Raw genomic sequence first — 23,502 nt, 5'->3', positions numbered from 1 at the left:
GAAAGCCTTCTTGCAGGACTCTCAGAGTTCATCAAAATTTTTTGGATTCATCTTCAATGCCTCCTACATCTTACCCCAGACATGCTCAATAATGTTCATGTCTGGTGACTAAGCTGGCCAATCCTGGGTTCCAATAGGTCTCCTGCAGTATTTGTGATGAGTGGTATGCAGTTTAACACATCATTTATCTGAAAAAAAATGTACCTTCTGCCATTTTTCCTAATGATCAACAAGAAGTCAAGTTATTATTTCTTGCTATTACAACTGGAATCAATGACAAGATTTTTTGTCAGGTAGTGTATTTGCATATATGTATATTATTTAATCTTTGCATTACATTACAAAAAAAAAAGTGAGGCATTTGTAATGCAGAGTGTATGGGGGCAGGACAGTTCATTTGATGTTGTTCTCTCTTCTGGCTGCCGTTTTCAATCTCACACGATTTTTCCTTTTTCTGAAAGTCTTGATAACACCAACCTGAAGTTTATCTTTTAAAAAGTTTATCTATCTGTAAAAAAAAAAATTGTTGTACTCTCCTATTCACTGCGCTCTAAGTTCACTCAACTTTGATGACTTCCACTGCTAAGATACCCGGGAATTTAAAAGGGGTCCAAAGCAAATTTACACTAAGGGCTAATAATTTGCCTTCGACTGTATAACACACAAACAAACATGCTGACAAAGAACACACTTTTAATTCAATCTGAAAAGCAGCAGTTGACTCTCTGAGGATAAAACTAGGTTATGCAGATCTTTATTTACACTATCTGACTTACAGAAAGAAGATGAGATCAGCAGTTACAGTTCAGAAGCCCTACGGTGCTGAAAGACTAATGTCCCAGTTAAACCCATTCAAGAAGGCCTAGAAAACTGAAATTCCAAACTCTCGCTCTGTAGGCATGTGAACAATGTGATTCAGTTCCATAAAAGGTGAACGGCAATAAAAAATAAATAAAAATGCCGCTGACGAACCCTCCAAACTCCAAATGGCATGGCTCTTCATATAAACCTGACCACATGCATTCGAAAAGAGCAAAAAGAACGGCGTAAAACCACTACGGTTTACTCAGGCTGGAGGTTAAGAGAAAGTGGAGGACAGTTACAATCTGTGACCTTTTCGCTTGGTGAATCTCCGGGCTATAAATACACCTGCATGAGTGCAGTGCATGACAAGCAACCACAGGCCTGATGCAGACATGCAGAGCACTGCTAGAACCCCCTCCCCGAAAAAGCTCTGTGGATGGAATTTCTCCCGCTGCTTAAACTGCTGATGCAAACTATGACTACACTGGTGAAAATGTCTACTGCAACAAACTACTGCTTTACATCACCTAGTCCTGCGGTGTTCAGGGGGTTTATGCTTTCAAAAGCCCACTGTGGGGTAAGACTTGTGACCTCATTTAAAAATACATAGCTGTAAAATGAACACTAGTATTGGCATTTATAACAAATTAACTCAAGACTATTTTATTTTTAATAATAAAGGAAAAATGTGACAGTAGTCATAAAAATGCGTGAAATGTCTTTATGTTGATTTTGTATAGTTGTTTTTTATGGTTTATTAATAACCCAGTTGTGAAAAATAAATAAATGAAAATAATCATTAGGCATGGGGTGGTATAAGATTCTGACGGTATGATAACCTTGGATATAAATATCAGGTTTCACAGTATTAGGGTATTGAGGTTACTACTCTAAATATATTATTTTAAAATGTTTGGGTAAAAAACAAAACCTTTTGTCCCCTTTGTATACAATATATTTTAATTTTGGAAACATTTAAAATGTTTTGGAACAGTAAACACGTCAGACTGTATAATTTAATTATTGACTTCTGTTGTCTTCATTTGTTTCAAAAACACTGATTTCTTTACCATTTAAAATGACATCTTTGGAGATATTTTCTGATGTAGATACTGTTGTCCTAAAAAAAACAACAACAAAAATTTAAAAAATCTTACTCATACCATAGGAACGGTATAGCAGAAAACCTTTAAAACCTTGACTTTTCCAAACCGCGGTATACCTTGAACACGGTTATCATCCCATGCCTAAATCACTCAAAGAAGTACCCTAACTTGCCAAAAAAAATGTAGTGTGAGAAAGTGTATGTTCTGAATACTACTTGATCCTCTTCATTTTTTTCTTAGGTGGTTCTGAGCTCAACAAAAAGGACGTTGTTTAACCTTCCTACCTATGCTAGTCCTCATCAGCACTGTTGGGGGCATTAAGGCATGCACACCTCCCACCAGTGACGATATACAGCCATATCGCACTGCTACTCGTGTGATATTGCTCATATATATATATATACTATTTGTTTATTTATTTACTATACAGTTAAAGTCAGAATTATCAGCCCCCCTTTTAATTTTATTTTTCTTTTTTAAATATTTCTGAAATGATGCTTAAACAGAGCAACGACATTTTCACAGTATGTCTGATATTTTTCCTCTGGAGAAAGTCTTATTTGTTTTATTTTGGCTAGAATCAAAGCAGTTTTGAATTTTTTTAATAAACATTTGGTCCCACTTTATATTAAGTGTCCTTAACTACTATGTACTTGCATCAAAAAATAAATAAATCGTACTTACTGTGTTCATAATGTATTTGAGAACACTGGTGGTGCTCGTGAGCTCATGATATCTAGTAAAATGTTATTTACTGTCATCATGGCATATATATATATATATATATATATATATATATATATATATATATATATATATATATATATATATATATATATATATATATATTTGATTATATATATTTGATTATATATAAGATCTTATACATTGTATCATTTGTCACTGAATGCCTTTCAGAGCTCAGCCGTGAAGAGCGTGATCATGTCACTTGCGTGATGACCAATATCACAGACATGCAGCTGCCAGCGCTCAGCAGTTCGCTTCGTCGCAGAAAGTTTAAGCTACAAAATGAGAGCCCTGAACACAGATGTGTATGAACAAGCTTCCACAAGTAAAGAACCCACCATGCAGCTTTTGCAGCAAAGTACAAGCTGGGCGAAAGCCGAAAGAAGGTGTGCAAGGAGCTCCAGCATAAACTGCAAACCTTCACAAATAACTAAAAGGCGCGAATGCTAAGTACGGCGAATAAACTGTTTGCGGCAGTGCTTAATCTGAGCTGGATCTTGCTCCGGGAATTGTCAGATATTCGTGTTTTGCGTAACTTGTGCGTGGTGAATACCTGCATGTGTGTGTATGTGTGAGAGAGAGAGAGCAAGCAAAGCTTTGTGCAGTGTTGCCAGATGTTGTTGACTGATTTCAGCCCCAAAACTATTCAAAACCTGCTGAAATGCTAAAACAACCGCCCAATCAAATTCGAAACCGTCCAATCTAGCAGCACTGGCTGAGTGCAATGTCTATGCACACACACACACACACACACACACACACACACACACACACACACACACACACATAAAGTCACTTTTGTCTAATCAGATTTCTTACGTTTACAATTAGTCTCATTGGTTGGTGTTAATTGTTTCGTGCACAGTGAGCAGCGAAAATAAATAATGACATAGTGGCCCACTAAATAACGTATGTATTTTCAAATATATAAATAGACTATATAAAATATATAAGAACTATTTTATGGTAAACCTTTTAATTTAATTAGATAATTATACACAAATATAAATAGACAGATAAACCCTTAAAGGACGTTCTAGATGAAAAGCAGCCATGTGTGAATATACTTTGTAAAGGCTAAATACAAATAAAAAGTGAACAAATTTTTTTGTACTTTTTTAATTAAAAAAATATATATAAGAGCCTGGAAGTATTAAAGACTTTGCAAATCCAGTTTGCAGACATTTGTAGGTACAGACATCTATTGTATGTGTTTTGGCAGTTTTTTCCTAGCTTTTTAATTGTGTCCATATTGATATTGGAATTATATATTATATTATATAAGAAATATATCGTGATAAATTTTTGCCATATAGTTTAGCCCTAATATATATATATATATATATATATATATATATATATATATATATATATATATATATATATATATATATATATATATATAGTTCAAGTTTATTAAAGTTACATATTTCTTTGATAGTCTACAGAACAAGCCATCGTTATACAATAACTTGCCTAATTACCCTAACCTGCCTAGTTAACCTAATTAACCTAGTTTAGCCTTTAAACTTTAAATGCCACTTTAAGCTGTATAGAAGTGTCTTGAAAAATATCTAGTAAAATAAACTGTCCATAGACATCCAGTATAAGTGAATTAAATAAAATAAATTTGCGTAGTGTATCAGTGTGTGGATGTTTCTATGGATGTTTCCCAGTACTGGGTTGCAGCTAGAAGGGAATCCACTGCGTAAAACATATGCTGGATTAGCTGGCAGTTCATTCCACTGTGGTGACCTCTGAAAGACTAGCCAGAAAATGAAAATGAATGATTAAAGGTTATAATTTTGTCTCCACTTCCGTCGACTGCACAGCTGAAAAACCAACACTCACCCATATCTTAATTACCAGGTATGGCACTAAATGAAGGTCATAAGTTAATGTGTTCATAATTCTTTATTTGAAAAAACATCCTTCAACTAATACTGCTCAACTAATACAACCTAATTTTACAAGGTGGAAAAAATGGGAATGACTAGGAGGGAAAGTATGTTTTGACTCACAGGAAGGGATTGATTGAATCTACATGAATCTTACTGGAGAGTTCAACTGCAGCCTGGTAACAGCGTAATTTTCCCCCCATACTGTCACCAGGCAGCCTGACTCTCAGGAGACGCTGACAACTGCCTGCAAGAATCTCCAGCTGCACACAGACTAAAGTACACAAAGGAGGAAAACCACATGGAGGAACACTGGGAATTGCACTTCCATCTAAACCAATGGAGCCTTTTCAAAAGACGGTGATGATGCATGCTGGATAGCACTAACACCTATCAGCAAGAAAGTCGCTGGTTCAAGTTGTTGTTTTTGTGTGGAATTGTGTGTACTCCCCATGTTGGCGTGGGTTTCCTCCAGGTGATCTGGTTTCCCCCAGCCCAAAGCCATGCGCTGTAGGTGAATTGGGCAAACTAAATTGGGCGTACTGGGTTGCAGCTGCAGGGCATCTACTGTGTAAAACGTATGCCAGAATAGTTTGCGGTTAATAAAGGACTAAGCTGAGGGAAATGAATGAATGAATGTTTCTGCCTTCCATCCACACTGAGATTGCAGTTTGACGGTTTGTGTTCACACCAGACACATGCACAAATAAAGTGCACTATTTGCGAATGGATCACAATATTTGCGTGCGTATATATATATATATATATATATATATATATATATATATATATATATATATATATATATATATATATATACACACACACACACACACACACACACACATATATATAAACAATTAAAAAGGCATGAATGTAAAACAAAATTTATTTAATACTTATTTATTAAATATTTATTTATTACTTAGAGCATGTAGTTTCAAATGAAAAGTATTACTCCAGTCATTATTTATTTTATTTCTATTACCATTAAAAATAATAACAACAATAATGATTAATATTAAAGTGTTTTTTGAAGGATTGTGAGGCTGAAGAGTAATGAAGCTAAAATTCATCAATAAAATCCCGGGAATAAATGATTAAGTTAAATTATAAACTACATTTGAACAGTTATAGTGCAAAAACATCTCACTATTTTACAATTTATTCTGTATTTTTGATGAAATAAATGCAGCCTTGGTGAGCAGGAGAAGCTTCTTTTAAATCATTTAAAAATCTTACTGATCCCAAACTTTTGGTGGGTAGTGTATATAAAATAGAAAGTCTGAAATAAAAAAAGTCTACAAAAACTGTCACGGTGGTGTTCTCTCCTCAAGGGCTTCAAAGAGAACATTTATTAATATGGACTTTTTAGACACAAACACTGACCCAGTTAAGTACAATTAGTGTATGATAATAGACATGCACAATATTATTATTTTTTTTAAAGGAGAAAAATAATAATGCAGTCATGCACACATTTTGACAGCTTATATGACACCATTACAATATAAAAATGCTTTTTTTAAGCAAAATTAATTTAAACAGCCATTTATTCAGAAACGTAAATAGGCCTAGGCTACAATAATAAAGAAAATTTGCTCTAAAAGTAAAATAAAACTAAATAAATTGCTAAATACTCTTGAATCATGAAAGTGTAAAGCATGTAACCCTCAACAAAAGTGTCAAGTTATTGTATATCATATTAACAAACAGTTTACTACAAATGTTGTGTAATTTTGCTCACATGGATAATTGACTATTAATCAGATGATGTCATTATGCTGCTGTGCCGTCAGCCAATCGTAGCATTGCTGATCATGATTTCAAGGATCGATAGATCGGTTCTTCATAACACACGCAGGGATCTCAGATCAGTTCATGCAGACATTTTAATCTGATTCGTGGACTTGTTTAAAGAACCAAATCAGCCAGAGATCAGTTATCAAGATTAAAAGATCCAGGATCTGCCAAATCACCTTGGATCATTTAAGCGAGCAACGAAGAACGGGGCGCTGCTGAGTTACTGGCATGTTTGTTTTGGTGCTTTCAAATATCCACATTGTTTGGAAAAATTAATTTAGTACACTATTAAAATACTCTATTGTAGTGTGATATACTTACTATTTTCTCACAGTGTCTTTTATCTGTTCTTTATTTATTTTTTTTACTTTATTTTTTGTTCTTTTGTTGTGTTGATTATGATTAATTCTATGGTTCCCATTTGAAAGTTGCACTGGATAAAATAGTTTGGCAAATAGTTAAAATAATAATGCAAATCTACAGTACCTAAAGTACCCAACTTGGCTAACATCAGTCAGCAATAACGTCAATCATCATCTAAAAAGAAAAAGCACTCTAGAGCAACATTTATTCAGCAAGCAGCCCTATTTCTGTATGTCATATAACATTATCATACAACTATATATTTTACTACATTTTACTACATATTTTACCTTAAGGCAGTTTGCACCAAGCTTTTGTTCTAAGTTCAAAACAAGCACAAAGGATCAAACAGGATGCCACATGATTTCCATCCAGCCAAAATCTACATTTGGTAGTCCTGTTAATCATGTTGCTCAAGGTTTTTATATTATTTTGAGAATAATTTGACATTTTTGGTTAAGTCATTTTAATATTTTATATCTAAAAAAAAAAAAAAAAAAACTATTTATAAAATTACAAAAACTGCATGTGATATCTTTTTTGGTGCAGCTAAATACATAAAACCATTTCATTAAATATTTTTTCATTTCTTTATTTAATTATCCCTGTAGAGAAGGTTTATCCAAAAATGAAGTTTTTGCCATACTGCCACACTGAAAACCTACTAAATTATATTTGGTAGTCCTGTTAAGCATGTTGCACAAGGTTTTGGTATTAATTTGAGAATAATTAAACATTTTTGATTAAGTACTTGAAATATTTTACATTTAAAAGTGGTCAATATATTTACTTATAAACTGCATCTGTATTTTTTTCGGTCCAGCTAAATCCATGAACTAAATAAAAACATTTTATTAAATTCTTGGCCATTTCTCTATTTAATTCTCCCTAGTTCATGCAAAAATGAAGTTTTATAACAAAAACTTACAAAAACCTTGAGCAACATGGTTTTTTTTTTGTATTATTTTAAGAATAAATTAAAAATTTTTGATTAAATATTTGAAATATTTTACATATAAAAGAGTTCAATATATTTAATTATAAACTGCATTTGATATATATAAATGTATGTATATATATATATATATATATATATATATATATATATATATATATATATATATATATATATATATATATATATATATATATATATATATATATATATATATATATATTGTCCAGGTAAATACATAAATGAAATAAAACCATTTTATTATTTTTAAGCTCATTTCTTTATTTAATTCTTCCAAGTTCATGCAAAAATTGATTATTATTTCTCTCTATCAAATCGAAAACTTACAAAAACCTTGAGTGACATGCTTCACAGAACTATCAAATATAATTTAGTATTATTTTGAGAATAATCCAATATTTTTGATTAAATATTTGAAATATTTTACAGTTAAAACAGTTCAATATATTTAATTATGAACTGCATTTTTTTTTTTTTTGGTCCAGCTAAAAACATAAATGAAGTAAAACCATTCACCATTAAATTCTTGGCCATTTCTCTATTTAATTCTCTCTATAGAGAAAGTTTGTCCAAAATGAAGCATTATTTCTCTCTGTCTTACTGAAAACTTACAAAAACCTTAAGTAACATGCTTAAAAGGACTACCAAATATAAAATTGTATAATTTTATGAATGCATTTAATTGTTTTGTTAAATATCTTACATTTAAAAATGTTTAATATTCAGACTGCATCAAAAGATTTTTTTTTTGTCCAGCTAAATACATAAACAATTCATTAAATTTGTGCTCATTCATCTATTTATCTTTATGATGCATTTAACAGTCAACAGCATCTTCATACTTTATTATAATGTACATACGTGCTTGCCACAGGTTTGAAATTTACTTGCAGTGGTAGCTGAATTGAAACACGCCATTTACCCACATCACATAAATAGTAGACTATATGAGTTGACTATATGAGTCATTTTATTGTTTTTAAGTTGACAACAAAAAACAATAAAATCTTTAACAATATTTATATTCATGGTGACGCAGTGGTACAGTAGGTAGTGCTGTCGCCTCACAGCAAGAAGGTCGCTGGTTCGAGCCTCGGCTGGGTCGGTTGGCGTTTCTGTGTAGAGTTTGTTCTCCCTGCATTTGCGTGGGTTTCCTCCGGGTGCTCCGGTTTCCCCCACAGTCCAAAGACATGCAGAACAGGTGAATTGGGTAGGATAAATTGTCTGTAGTGTATAAGTGTAAATGAGTGTGTATGGATGTTTCCCAGAGATGGGTTGTGGCTGGAGGAGCATCCACTGCGTAAAAACATGTGCTGGATAAGTTGGCTATTCATTCCAAAATGGTGACCCCGGATTAATAAATGGACTAAGCCGAAAAGAAAATGAAATGAAATTCTATTTATTATATACTGTTTCTTTTTATAATGGGTTAAAGTATAAAAATGACTGTTGAAATAAAAAAGAAATCCATTATTTCTCTTATACTATTAAGGAGCCATGTGCACCCACTGACTGACAGGTCAAATCTGCTTCTCTCTTTCTTTCAAGTTCAAAGCAAACTTAAATGTCAACGCATTTTAGATATGTAAATAAAATAACCTATGTAACATATTGACATCATCAAATTAATAAAATATACAATAAATGAGAAATAAATGACAGAAAAAGAAACAAAAACAGGCAATATCTCTAAAACAATTAGAACAATTATTTAGTTTATACCGTTTATACAGTTTATAACGGCCATTTAGTCCTCATCGAGAATATAATAAAGCTTTATATATTATATAGTATAATAATTAAATGTTTTGCTCGCACGACTGTTGTTATGCTGTGAGCTGCAAAGCCAAGCGATAGTATGCGTAAGTAAGGGTGCTTTTACACTTGGTTCAATTGATTGGACTGTACCCAAGTTCGATTGTCCTCCCTAGATACCTCCTCAGTTGTTTGTGTTCACATTGTCTTTTTTCCTTCTGAACGTACGCTTGTGTCATCGAGGTGCTGTTTTGTTTACAGCCGTTGCTAGGTGACGGTGACGAAAGCAAGCGCGAAATGGAAAGACATCAGCACATCGCGGTCATTCTGCTTTTGCTGAAGCTTTTGGTTTTGGACATACAAAAAGCGAGTCGCGTCCATCTGCCGCAAAAATATTATAAACATTCAGAACATCACACAGTGTCTGCAAAAGCTGTTTTTGGAGGAGACAAGCAGACATCACTGTGTATCACTGTGTTTGCCCTGGCTCAGTCCTGTGTGTCACCAAGGTACGAAACGTAACACACAGACACACACACACACGAATGAACGTTATGATAATAGTTTGTTGTACAGTTAGCAGTTCATCTCTGTTATTTGGTACGATTGCATTCACATCAGAAGTGAACCGTACCAAAGTTTTCAAGAACTGTACCCCAGACCACCTCATTCAGGTGGACTTGGGTGCGGTTTACGTGTGCGCCTGAGTTCAGAAGACACGTTCACACTAGCTAAACGTACCGCACTATGACGTCAAACAAACCCGGGTGCGGGCCAAAAGTGCTAGTGTGAAAGCACCCTTAAAAGGTAATGCAAAAACGCATTTAACAAATGACAGCTTTAGAAAGAGAAAACCGAATCTCTGACATTTTAGGAGATTTTGAAACCACGGCTAAACAAATTTACACTAAGTATCTTGCGGTAGGGAAAAAAATTGATTGGAGCACATCTGTGAGACTGCAGAGCACGTGAGACTGTCTGTGGGAGTGCTGACAGTTTCTCACGCACAGAATGAAACATGAAAACGAAAGAAGATTTTCAACTATTGAATCGATTACAGATGTTTGCTGAAATTGAGCGGAAACAAAAAAAAAGTGTAAAAGGATGATAATAATAATAAAAAAATTAAAAATCTGCCACGAAATATATCTGGGCGGCCCACCCAAGTAAAGTCTGTGTGGGAAGCACTGTACATTTATAAAGCTATACTTTGTATTATTTCATCTTTCTTCATTAAAATACGGAAAAAAAACAAATTACCGCTTATGAGAGGTGTTTGTAATATGGGTGCAACAGTAAGGTCATGGCCACACTAATACCTTTGGTTTAAAAATGCTAATTTTTCTCTCCGTTTTAGCCTCCGTCCACACTGAGACAGCATTTTTAAGAAACAAAAATGTATCTTTTTTTTTTAAAGCTCTGTCCAAAGTGGATGAATTTAAAAGCACCATTTTCGTGTTGTAGTGTGGATTGTGAAAATAGAGGCTTTTCATTTTAGTCATGTGACCAATTCAGCTAACATGGTGGAAGACATCGTAAAGCAAGTGCTGACAGTTTTAACAGCTTTATTAAAGATTTATGTCTGTTTTTTACATGTTCCATATTGCTTCTCTTCAAAGAACACGGAATGTTTACTGGAAGTTGTTGTTAAGTGGCGAAAGCAGACTACAGTAGCATTACCAAAGTCCTTTTACGGCAAGTCATTTTACTTGGCGGCAATCTTTTTGAAACTCGTCTAGGGCAGCATGCTTGGGCATTCTGCCTGAATGGGGAACCATCAAATTCTTTAAAACGTCAAGCTTGTAATTACATTACATATTTGGAATCACCAATAAAATTAAACAACTGTCTCATAAGTTTAGTTTCTAAAAGTTCGAATCAAACTAAAATCACATTTTTTTCAGGTGCGCATTCGTAAGGAAGGAGATCATCACATCAACCTCATTCACGGCCGTCCTACACACGGATAGCATTGCTCTTTGAAGTTATCCACAACTTGGTCTTTATGGCGAATCTCCTCCAGAAATAAAAGAGACTCCTTGTTTACAAGATTGTGGTTGTTTGAGTAGTTGCTGCTGTTATGTGATATGCGGTTGACAGGACGGACTTTAACTCGCGTTGGTTCATGCAGATTACAAAACCAGACAACTTTTGTTTTTCTATGGTAGTGGGTTCATTTAAAAATAGAGTTAGAGGTTTTTCAAGCTTTATTTGGATATATTTATTTTGTCTGTGAAGTAAGTATTCACTAAGGCTGCATCTACTGTACACTGCAGATCTTGATGGTCAATTTCAATTTTGTAACTGTATCCGACTTTTGTGATGACCTGCTTACATCATCTCTTAAAAGTGAATCTTTTCCGATCGTCTGCATTCACACAGCACTTGGAAAAGGCGCAATGACCAAGAAAAAAAAAAAGAGTGGGTGCTGACTAACAGCTGATAATTAAAGAGTGCTCTTTTCTCTATTCCTGTATGTTATCTGTTTGCAGCTTTTGACAAGCTGTTTTACTAAAGTTTATGACAAAAAGGTTCTCATTATCTTCTTTTGACATAAATAGGCTTTTTAAACCTTTAGGCATCTTAATGTAATGTCCATGGCATGATTTATGCACTTGATGTGTGCACTAGTTTTATGTTGTATATTGGTTACGTGGCTGACATTGCGCTTCCTCGTTCTCGTTAACATGCTTAAATACCTGTGCTATATGACAATATGAAAGCTGTTTAAGTCCTCGTGTATGAGATTTAAGGTTTGGGACTCTGCTGAAGTCGGTTCTGAAAAGAAAGTGTCAAACTTGATGTCATTCGCTACGGTTTTTAATGATGCGCAACTCGCATTGACAGATGAAAATCCGATCTACCTGCTTACACTGCAGACACGAGAACACAGATCTGATTCATTCATTCATTTTCTTTTTGGCTTAGTCCCTTTATTAATCTGGAGTCGCCAAAGCTGAATGAATCGCCAACTTATCCAGAATGTTTTACGCAGTGGATGTCCTTCAAGCTGCAACCCATCTTTGGGAAACATCCATACACACTCATTCACACTCATACACTAAGGACAATTTAGCTTACCCAATTCACCTGTTCTGCATGTCTTTGGACTTTGTGGGAAACCGGAGTAACCGGAGAAAACCCATGCGAACGCAGGGAGAACATACAAAATCCACACAGAAACCAGATCCGATAAATTTACACTTACGAACAAGGCCTGAATCTGATTTGAGTAAATCGGAATCCATGTGATTTGTTCCTGCTTACACGTACATGGACAATATTCAATCTGTGCCACATGGGAGAGAATTTTTTTTTTTTTAATTTGGAATTGAGTCACTTGAACAGTGCAGATTCCACTGCGTTTGTTGACTACATAAACTGTATAAGCACATGTCTGATCTGAGCTTCTCCCCCGGACAATCGTCAGTATAAAGCAAATGATGATTGGCTCTTGTACTAGTAGGCTGGGTTTCATTCGCCATATTTACCGTTACACTTTTCCCCAATAAAAACTATGAGTGACATGTTTTGTGTATTCTATTTTCTTTGTCGTTACACACCCCACATAGAGCAAAGATTTTGGGTGAGATGGAAAGTATATAAACACCAGGCTAATATGACACAGCTAAAATCATTGAAGTTATGTGTGCAGTTCATGAACGAATGCATTTTCAGTCGTTTTAGTGGGGAGTTTTTTCAGAAAGAATTGAAAATGTGGACATGGAGCATTTATAGATGAAAACACCATTTTCAAATGTATCTGAATAAGTGTAGACGTGGCCTAAATTTGATGCTGTTCTATTTTTCTGTCTGACATGTGACTTACACAATTGTTTTCCCTTTTTTTTTTTTGGAAGTCATAAAAATGCTATCGTGGAGTTTCTCTTTTATTATTTGGGCAAATAAGAATACAATACAATTTGTGGTACTCTCCAATTCACTGTGCTCAAAGTTTACACAACTCTGATAACTTCCACTGATGAGATGCCTGTAAATGTGAAAAGGATCCATGACATCTATTCAAATCTGATCAGTCAACATGTGTGATATGCCAGTTTTATTGTGTAATTACTGAAAAGTGGATCTTGGCCGTATTTGGTGAAGGAAATTATAAAGATAAATGTATTTCCTTTATTTGCCATCCACCCAATAATGATAACCAAAAGAGTGTTATATTACATATATATTTATTGGTAACCAATCATTACTGCACATTACGGTTTGATTATTAACGTAATAGTTTACTGAACGAAACATTTAAAAACGTTCAATATATTTAATTACAAACTGCATGTGTTTTTTTTTTTTTTTTTGTGCACCTAAATACACTACCTGACAAAAGTCTTGTTGTCAATCCCAGATGTAATAGCAACAAATAATAACTTGACTTCTAGTTAATCATTTGGAAAAGTGGCAGAAGGTACATTTTTCCAATAAATCATGTGTTGAACGGGATCCCAATCAGCACAAACACTGCAAAAGACCTATTGGAACCCACATGGACCCAAGATGCTTAGAGAAATCAGTCAAGTTTGGTGAAGGAAAAGTCATGGTTTGGGGTTACATTCAGTATGGGGGTATCAAGACATCTGTGCTGCCAATTACATTACAAACCAAAGGAGAGGGCAAATTCTTCAGCCTTCAGATCAAAGATCAAATGAAGGAGGCATTGATGAATCCAAAGAATCTTGATGAACTCTAGGAGTCCTGCAAGAAGGCTTTCTTTGCCAATCCAGATGACTTTATTAATAAGTTATATAAGTGGCGCAGTGGGTAGCACGTTCGCCTCACAGCAAGAAGGTCGCTGGGTCGCAGGTTCGATCCTCGGCTCAGTTGGCTTTTCTGTGTGGAGTTTGCATAATCTCCCTGCATTCGCGTGGCTAAATTGTCCATAGTGTATGAATGTGTGTGTAGATGTTTCCCAGAGATGGGTTGCGGCTGGAAGGGCATCCGCTGCGTAAAAAACTTCCTGGATAAGTTGGCGGTTCATTCCGCTGTGGCGACCCCAGATTAATAAAGGGACTAAGCCGACAAGAAAATGAATGAATGAATGAATATGTTATTCCTAAAACTTAGATAGCACCACGACTTTTGTCAGATAGTGTACATCAACAAAATAAAACCATTTTTTAACATTATTGCACATTTCTCTATTTAATTATCCTTGTAGAGAAAGTTCATCCAAAAATGAAGTATTATTTTTGCCATACTTAAAACAAAACCATGACTTCTAACCCTACGTTCTGACCTGCCCTTACACCTTATTTGGTCATACTAACAGTGCAATCTCTCAAGACAAGTGTTTGGTTTGGATCAAAACATGTCTAGCAGCATCTGTAATGTGTGTCTCTTACCGTGTGGTAATGTTATGCTGGCTCCATCAATGATGGCTTGAGCAAGTTCGTGGTCATTGCTCTCAAAGGCCTGGGCAGCCGCTTTAAGTGCATCCCAGATTTCCTTGCGGCCTTCAAAAGCCGGTGCCGTGTCCCAGAATTCATCACGCTTGCTGCGCAGTTGCCCATCCGTCATTGGGTAGTCGCTCTTCCATTTAGGCTTCTCTCTCTTCAGGGGCTGGTTTCGCCCCAGTGCAACTGCAAAACAGAGACAAATAGGTCAAGATCCAATCCACCTTTTTCCTACCCCAAAATACTTAGTGTAAATTCTTTTGGTAAACTGTGAACAATCGGTGAAACTGCATACATTTTTAAGTAAACGGCTCTGGGATCTGCAGTAAGGCCAGAGGGCGCTCTCACACAGTAACTCCAAATATCCATGAAGAAGAAATATCCCAGGAAATCCCCAAAGTGTTACCAAATAAACAGACTTAACTGCAACAGTGACCACAATTATGCGAATAAGAACGTTAACCCAGGGTTTTGGGAATGCACAGTGTTTTTTCTTGAATACCCAGGGTTATTTGTTTACCCCAGGTTATAGTACGAGCTAGGGCTGCATAGTTTATATATACAGTTGAAGTCAGAATTATTAGCCCCCCTTTGACTTTGTTTTCTTTTAAAAATATTTCCCAAATGATGTTTAACAGGGCAAGGACATTTTCACAGTATGTCTGATAATATTTTTTTCTTCCAGAAAAAGTCTTATTTGTTTTATTTCGGCAAGAATAAAATCAGTTTTTATTTTTTTAAGAACCATTTTAAGCTCAAAATTATTAGCCCCTTTAAGCCATATATCTTTTCGATAGTCGTTAGAACAAACCATTTTATGTTAATAAAACCACAAAACATTTGAAAGACTCATGATAAAATCGTGAATCGTGATTTGAAAACAATTGTAATATATATTTTTGTTAAATCACCAATAAGCAGCAGTTCGGATTGGTAATGGATGGATAATATATAATGTTAAAGCATTTTGTTTTTTATTTACTTTATTAACTATCAACACTGAATTTTTCGTTTTTGCTTTTTGTTCAAACTGCTCAATTATTTTTGGGAGGTCAACTTAACTGGTTATGTTCAATCCACTTAAAATTGTAAAAACCATTAAGTTAACTTAATCGATTGGTGTTGGGACAACATGAAGGATTTGTGTGGAATCCAGCATTTTTACAGTGAAGATGTCTCACACTTCAAACTTATTTATAATGAGTTTAAACAACACAATTCCTATTTTTTGAGACAAGTTAACTGTTTTATGTTCTATCCACTTAAATTTGTAAAATAAAATAATAAATAAATAAAAAACAAGTTAACAATCAAAGTGTGTTGGGAGTATATGAAGGAGTTGTGTGGAACCCAGCATGTTTAGGAGTGTACAAAGCATAAACATAACAAGTATTTGTAAACAAAACCAGAAAAACTATAAAACACATGTAATTGTACATTCTACAGACACAGTGGAGCCTGTGTCAATAGCACAGTCTAGTGTGATGAACTGCACACATTCTGATATACCAGTCCAAGAGAATAAATTCAACTGGACGAATAAAAAATGCCCAAACAAGGCATCTCCCTGCTAGAGGCACAATATCAAATGCCAAACTCAAACACATGACGGTCACAGCTGCACTTCAAAATGCCTTTGCAAAACAGTCACTGTAAAATTATAAATAAATAAAAAACAGGACTTGAAATACCACCAAAAACCGCTAACAACGCTTGAAAAGCTGTTGAGACTGAATTCAAGAATGTTGATCATGAGAAAATGGGGCATGGCAGACAGAAAAAAAGAAAAGAAATGGAATGAACTAAATGGATTTGGTGTGAAACTGGCAGTTCGTAAACAAACTTACAGCATTCAAACCTAAAGGTGTCAGGAGTCTCTACTGTAAAACATTGATCAAAAAATGCCAAAAAAATAAAAAATAAATAAATGTTGGTTGAACTTAGTTTAATACGCCAATCAGCTTTCAGCTGAATTGATTGATGTAAGTTGAGAAGGCTAGAAAAGTTATTAAATTCAACAACAAAAAATTTAAGTTGGCAAAAAATTTTTTTAAAGAAAATTGCAGAAGATATAAAAGTTATGCAGCTGGAAGGGAATCCGCTATGTAAAACATATGCTGGATAAGTTGGTAGTTCATTCCTCTGTGGCGACTACTGATGATTAAAGTGACTTTTGTGAAAAGAATGAATAAATAAAAGATAAAATGTAGCCAAAGGTTTGAAAAATCTTTAAAAAAATACTTTTTTTTCTGTTCACATTTTAAAAGGCTTCCATTAGTTAAAGTTAGTGGTAACACTTTATAATAACTACACACTATAAATCATTTATTAAGCATTATCAAATGGTAAATTCATTATCTGTTAAGCTTTAACTCTACATTAGTAAGCCTTAGTAAGCAGTTTTTAACTTCAGCTACATATGCTCTATTCTTGACTTACAAAAATATTTATAATGTGCTTAATAATTGTACTTTCATGCTTTGCTAATGAGTTATTTTTCATTACTAAATTAAGTATTGCAATATTTACAAACCATTTGTATTTAAGAGTAGTTGAGGGTTTTTAGAATAATTCATAATGAGTTAGTAAATGATTAATAAACTATTGAAATCAACGTTCATATATCTTTTTATTCAGGCATATATTAATGGTTACTATGTATGTTAGTAAATGCTTTATTAACTCAACTTCATCAAGTTTTGTGACCTAATCTAAAGTGAGGACTATGTATGCTATATAAATCCTGTATAAATGACAAATAAAGGCTCAGTTAAATTCTAAACAGGAAAAATTACATTATTCATTCCTATTCATTTAAAGATATACAAATGAAACTGTACTTCAAAAGAAAAATAAATCTTTGCAACCTTATCTAAAATAAAATAGCTGTATAGTTTAAACATTGCATCTTATTATATTGTTAAATTATTATATTGTTGTTGCTTTATCCAGTTTTATGTTGTATTTTGACACTCCTGTAATTTGGCAATGTTTAAACTTAAGTAAGTAATTTTACTTTTTAGAAAAGATTGCAAAGATTATTGTTCATTTGATTCTGAGCCTTTAATTGTCATTTATAAGGGATTTATAAAGCATGAATAGTCCTCACTTTAGATTAGGTCACAAAACTGCATGAAGTTGAGTTAATAAAGCATTTATTAACATATTAGTTAACTATTAGTATATGCCTGAATAATAAGATATATAAATGTTAATTTCAATAGTTTATTAATCATTTACTAACTCATTCTGAATGATCCTAAAAACCCTCAACTACTCTTAAATACAACTAGTTTGTAAATAATGCAATACCTAATTTAGGAATGAAAAATAAATCATTAACTAAGTATGAAAATACAATTATTAAGCACATTATACAGGTGCTTAAAAGTCAAGAATAGAGCATTTGTAGCTGCAGTTATAAACTGCTTACTAACGTTTATTAATGTAGAGTTAATGCTTAATAAATAATGAATTCACTAGATGCTAATGCTTAGTAAATGATTCATAGTCGTAGTTATTATAAAGTGTTACCAAGTTAGGTTATTTATTTACAAACGTGAACAAATAGAAACAAGACATTTATAACAACATTTATTCTTCTTCATTTATTTTCATTAATTATGAAAATATAGTCATTGTTAGTCCTAATTCTGGATATTGATAAAGCATCAACTAACAAACTAATGTGACCATTTTTGTCAAAGTATTTAAATAAATAATATTTTAGGTTTCATTTAAAAAAAAATATTAGGGTGGTACTATGGCTCAGTGATTTACACTGTCGCCTCACAGCAAGAGGGTTTCTGGTTCAAGTCTCAGCTGGGTCAGTTGGCATTTCTGTGTGGAATTTGCATGTTCTCCCCGTGTTGGTGCTACGGTTTCCCCCACAAGTCCAAAGACTTTTAAACGGATAACCAGTGGATATAAACAGCTTCTTTTTCAGCTCAGTAGAACACTACATTCTCCATCCCAGTTTGCACTTTTTAATGCATACAATTGCACTAAATCTGCTCCGGCCATTATAATGTTATTTGCACATAAGCCAATTGCACTAGGCACTTTTTCCATATTAAACACAATTTAAGAACCACTTTTTGTTGTTTGCATATGTTTCATTACTCCACAATCAGTATTATATTTTGTTTACTTTCATAAATATTTATACATTTACATTTTATAATTATATTTCAGTCACTTCTGTGCATATATGTGTATTTATGTGTATGTCGTGTGTGATGTGTATGTTGTGTGTATGACTTCACTGTGGACGGCAAAGTAAGAATTTCATTGTACAGAGAAACGTGTTTCCCTCTTGTGCATATGACAATAAACAATTGAATTGAATATATACTGTATATATATATATATATATATATATATATATATATATATATATATATGGCATCGTTTATTTTCCTAACCCTAGTGTGTATATATATAATTTATATATATATATTAATTATATTAATTTTATATATTTATATAAATATATACATTTTTAAGTATTTCTTAAGTACTGTAAGATACTTGCCAACGCAAAAAAAAATGCAGAAACGGTTATATATATATATATATATATATATATATATATATATATATATATATATATATATATATATAAAAACACACATACATGCATATACCTTATTTATTTAGATATAAAATATATATGTCAGTGGTGGGTCGTTTTCAGTGTTAACATGCTACATTAACGTGAGACTCTTATTGTACAAAAAAAAAAATTATCGCCGTTAATCTATTCTCAAAATTGTGTTGGGAGCTAGGTCTATTCTACGCAAGCAATTGATGAATGATGTATACCTGACCAGTGAGCCGTCAGACAAAAAAAGTGCCCTTCTGAATCAAATCAGCAGGATGCCCTTTTGGATCTTTCTCTTACTTCGAAGACACTATTGACTACGTTTACATGTACATCTTTGATCTAGTTATTTGCCTTAATAGACAATAATATGATTAAGATGTTTACGTGAAGTGCTTTCATGTAAGACTTTCCTGTAATTTTGATTGACTTTAACTGCAGTTTGGCAGTTTCACTTTAACTCATGAACATTTTATTCATGTCCCCTGGCAAACTGTATCGGACGCAATACAGTTTATTAGATAATACAGTTACTAGATAATACAGACGCAATACAGTTATTAGACGCAATACAGTTATTAGACGCAATACAGGTATGCAAATAAGGAGTAAGGACTGGTGAGAGTGTTATTTATTTAATAACGCACGCCAAATGGAAAAAAAACATCTCTCGCATTTCACGATGTGTGTGTGTTTGTGGTCGTTTACCGACTCTGCGTGTGTGGATCTGGTTGGAAAATATGGCAAAAAGTCCTACATGATGGTAATAGTTTGATTGTGCTGTTTACTTCAATAATGCCACTAATATCTGCATACTCCACATGTCTTAATTCCATTTCTGTTTAGTTCAGTTTAGACTTAAATCAGACTTTAGTCGGATTAAGGTAATCAAAAATCGTTGTTTCGAGCTTATGTAGGCCTACAGTTCAAAATTCATGTTTAACTGAATAAACAGTAAACACAAGGACATCTTATTGAACAATTTATTTTTATCACCAATTATCATAGTAAAACAGTTTCTTGAGAAGTTTGTGATTCTTTTTGGAAACAGGAGATGAGCCCCTGCTCTAATGTGCCACCTGGCTTGAGAAACCCGTTCTTAAAGACTTACTTTTAGTCATTATTTAAGTAGCACACATATTCTGAATGCCTTCGGCAGAATTCAAACGAGCCAGTTAAATCTTGATTAATTCCAAGATTATAGTGAGATTAATCAAATTAAGAAAATGTAATCTATGTCCATTCATAATATATGTACATTATACAACATATATAAATTTAAATATCTATACACAATAAATAGAAAAACATATAAAAAAAAAACTTTAGGACACTTTTGTTTTTATGTATGTGTGTTTATGACATATAGCACAAATATATATAATTCACAGTTCACACACACAAACACATCTGTCAAAACAAACTTTTATTTTGGATGCGATTAATCTTTTCTCAGTACAAATTTTGAAATAAGTGTAAATAAATGATCATAAAACGTAAAGTTTATTTTCATTGGATAATGCTAATTAATGACAATTGTTTCATAATTTTAATCTCAGTCTTGTAATTTAGCTAATTATTTATTTATATTTTGCTATTTAAAAGGGCGCAAATACATCCCATATTGAATAGGAAGTGGTGGTTTGTGGCATGTGTTGTACCATTCTGCCAGTTCCTTCGGGAGTACATATAATGCAGTAATGGCATTTGCTGAAAGCTAACCCCGAGATGTATCGAACTTTCTATAAACCAGCGCGCAGACTACAGACACACAGGCTCCCAGTCAATAATACTGGCAGAATTACCAAGGGCTGAAACCCAAGCAGTTACATCAGAGGGCCTGAGACATCTTTGAGAACGCCAGATTTATTGGGTAAAACATCTGGCTGCTATTATACACAACATTTGGGTCTGGAACGCAGGATGTAGAGCAACCAAGGCCTGCAATAATGCTACCAAGCAGTGAGATGTTCAGTGATGAGAGACACAAAAACAAACCATTCAACAAGCCTAAACTACAGTACATAAAGAGTACAACTAACTGCAGCCATTGGCCATTAATAATTCAGACAGAGCCACTGAATCAGTATCGCTCTTTTTATGACCCAGAAACACCAGCCAGAGAGAAACCATATTTCAAAAACCTAAAATCAGTTCCTGTCGTCTGATGCAGCACCCTACTAATGTAAAAAGAGAAGATATATTTCCTACATTCTGCGTGCTCACTTCCTGTTTGTCTGCACTGTGAAACAAGGCTATTTCTCTGCGACAAAACAGCTCGTTGATGACCCCTTCCTGTTGTCAAGAGAACCAGCAACGCATGTTACTTTGTGCCACTTCTAATAAAAAAAACAATAACTTGGTTTGTTACTAAAATTTAATAAAAAAAAAAAAGCTGAAGTTAGAAATTTGTCTTCATACAACAATTTAATTCCAAAAATAAAAAATTTAATACAAGCACAAACATTTTCAGATAGTTTATTTTAAGATCCTATTAAAAAATGTAAAACAATAGCAGTGGAAATACATGTCTTTTTTTGATCAAGGGTCTTCATACCATCTTCCAGATGGAATTACCTGAAAAGAATCACTCAAAAGAGTTCTTTAAAAGAACACTGTAAAACAATTCGTAATTTTACGGTTCATTTTCGGCAGCTGGAGTACCGGAAAAATAAGGTAGGTAAATAACAGTCGTTATATTACAAACATTTACTGTAAAATAACCGAGGTTGAATTACAGAAATTTACCAGAAATGTAAATTTAAGGAAATTTCTGTAATGTAATGTCTGTTATTTTACGGTAAATTTCTGTAATTTAACCCTAACTGCCGGAAATATCCCGTAAAATTATGGGTTTTTTGTACAGTGTAGGAGGGGAGATATTTTATCTTTTGCAATATAACCTGTAACATTTGCCCCATGATAAAAAAAAATATTTATTTTAATTACGATAAAACCATAGACTGTAAAATATATGGACGTAGTATCCGTGACGTCACCCATAGGTTTCTGAAGAGCGCAAAAGAAGCCACAAGTAGGCGCGGCCAACCGTCGCCATTTTGGTCAGGCGTCATCAGAGAGTGAGAGTGAGCGGAGCTACAGACACCTGCTAGCATTTAGCTTGGACCTGGTTCAGACACACTTTACTTTGGGAGAAATGCTTAATACTTTATCACCTGTGACTCGCTTGTATTCTGACCACTTGTGCTTTGTTGTATACTATATCAATAAAGTGTTTAGACTTTCAAAAACACTGCTGTAATACATTGAGCCACTAAACATTATTCTTATGACGTTTTTCAACAAGAGGAAAACGCGAATTACTTCCAAACACTTCAGATAGTCTGTGTTAGTTAATGTAAGACTATTGATGAAATCCAGCATAACACTGTATGACAATGCTTCAGATGACTGATCTAGAGCCTACATTTAATCAATCTGACAGATTCTGGAGTGCATTACAGCTCTAAATATAAATATAAACGATAAATGATCTTAAATAAAACAAATACATGTATAGAGATGGTATATAAGTATACAACTTTACTCACATAGGAAACGGAGGCCACGTGAATGGTTTGTGAGCACAATTAAGTGCACTCAGCATGCCATGCCATCTAATAATTGTAGGAAACAAGTCCAGAAGGCAGTTGACTGTGTAAAGCCACATAAAACAACACAGAAATATGATAAATATGCCGAGTTCAGTGGCTAATCTGCAGGATTCAGCTGAGGTGACGTGACGGCGACCAACGAGACCTAGCTGTCACTCAAGTGGCCACTCCCTTAATTATGCAAACTTAATATAACTTAATATAAAGGAAACGGATGAGTTATAAAAAAAATTCACCCCCCTCACAGTTGTCATGAAGGGTGATATTACCTGTATTAACCAAAATCTTTTTTTGTACCAGGCTGTAAACACCTTTTTTTCTGCTGTAAAGTTGGCCACTCTAACAGTGGGCTCAATTAAAATTTGCTCTGTTTTGGAGCCAGGAGCGGCCAGGACTAGCGGAATTTCGGATGAATTGCAGTTTTA

At 33.8% G+C, this 23,502-nt stretch overlaps 1 protein-coding gene across 1 annotated transcript in view; it reads right to left on the bottom strand.

The window, feature by feature from the left end:
- ubtd2 (ubiquitin domain containing 2) overlaps positions 1-23,502 on the bottom strand; it is a 64,121-nt gene that overhangs the window by 11,226 nt on the left and 29,393 nt on the right. Inside the window, 1 exon segment of the mRNA NM_001002718.2 lies at positions 14,810-15,046. Within this exon segment, the coding sequence (NP_001002718.2) occupies positions 14,810-15,046 (237 nt within the window).

The sequence above is a fragment of the Danio rerio genome, chromosome 21 (genome assembly GCF_049306965.1).
Source record: "Danio rerio strain Tuebingen ecotype United States chromosome 21, GRCz12tu, whole genome shotgun sequence".
In the NCBI taxonomy this organism is placed as follows: Eukaryota; Metazoa; Chordata; class Actinopteri; order Cypriniformes; family Danionidae; genus Danio; species Danio rerio.
The sequence above is the reverse complement of the archived record's forward strand: the minus strand, read 5'-3'. Positions and strand labels throughout refer to the sequence as shown.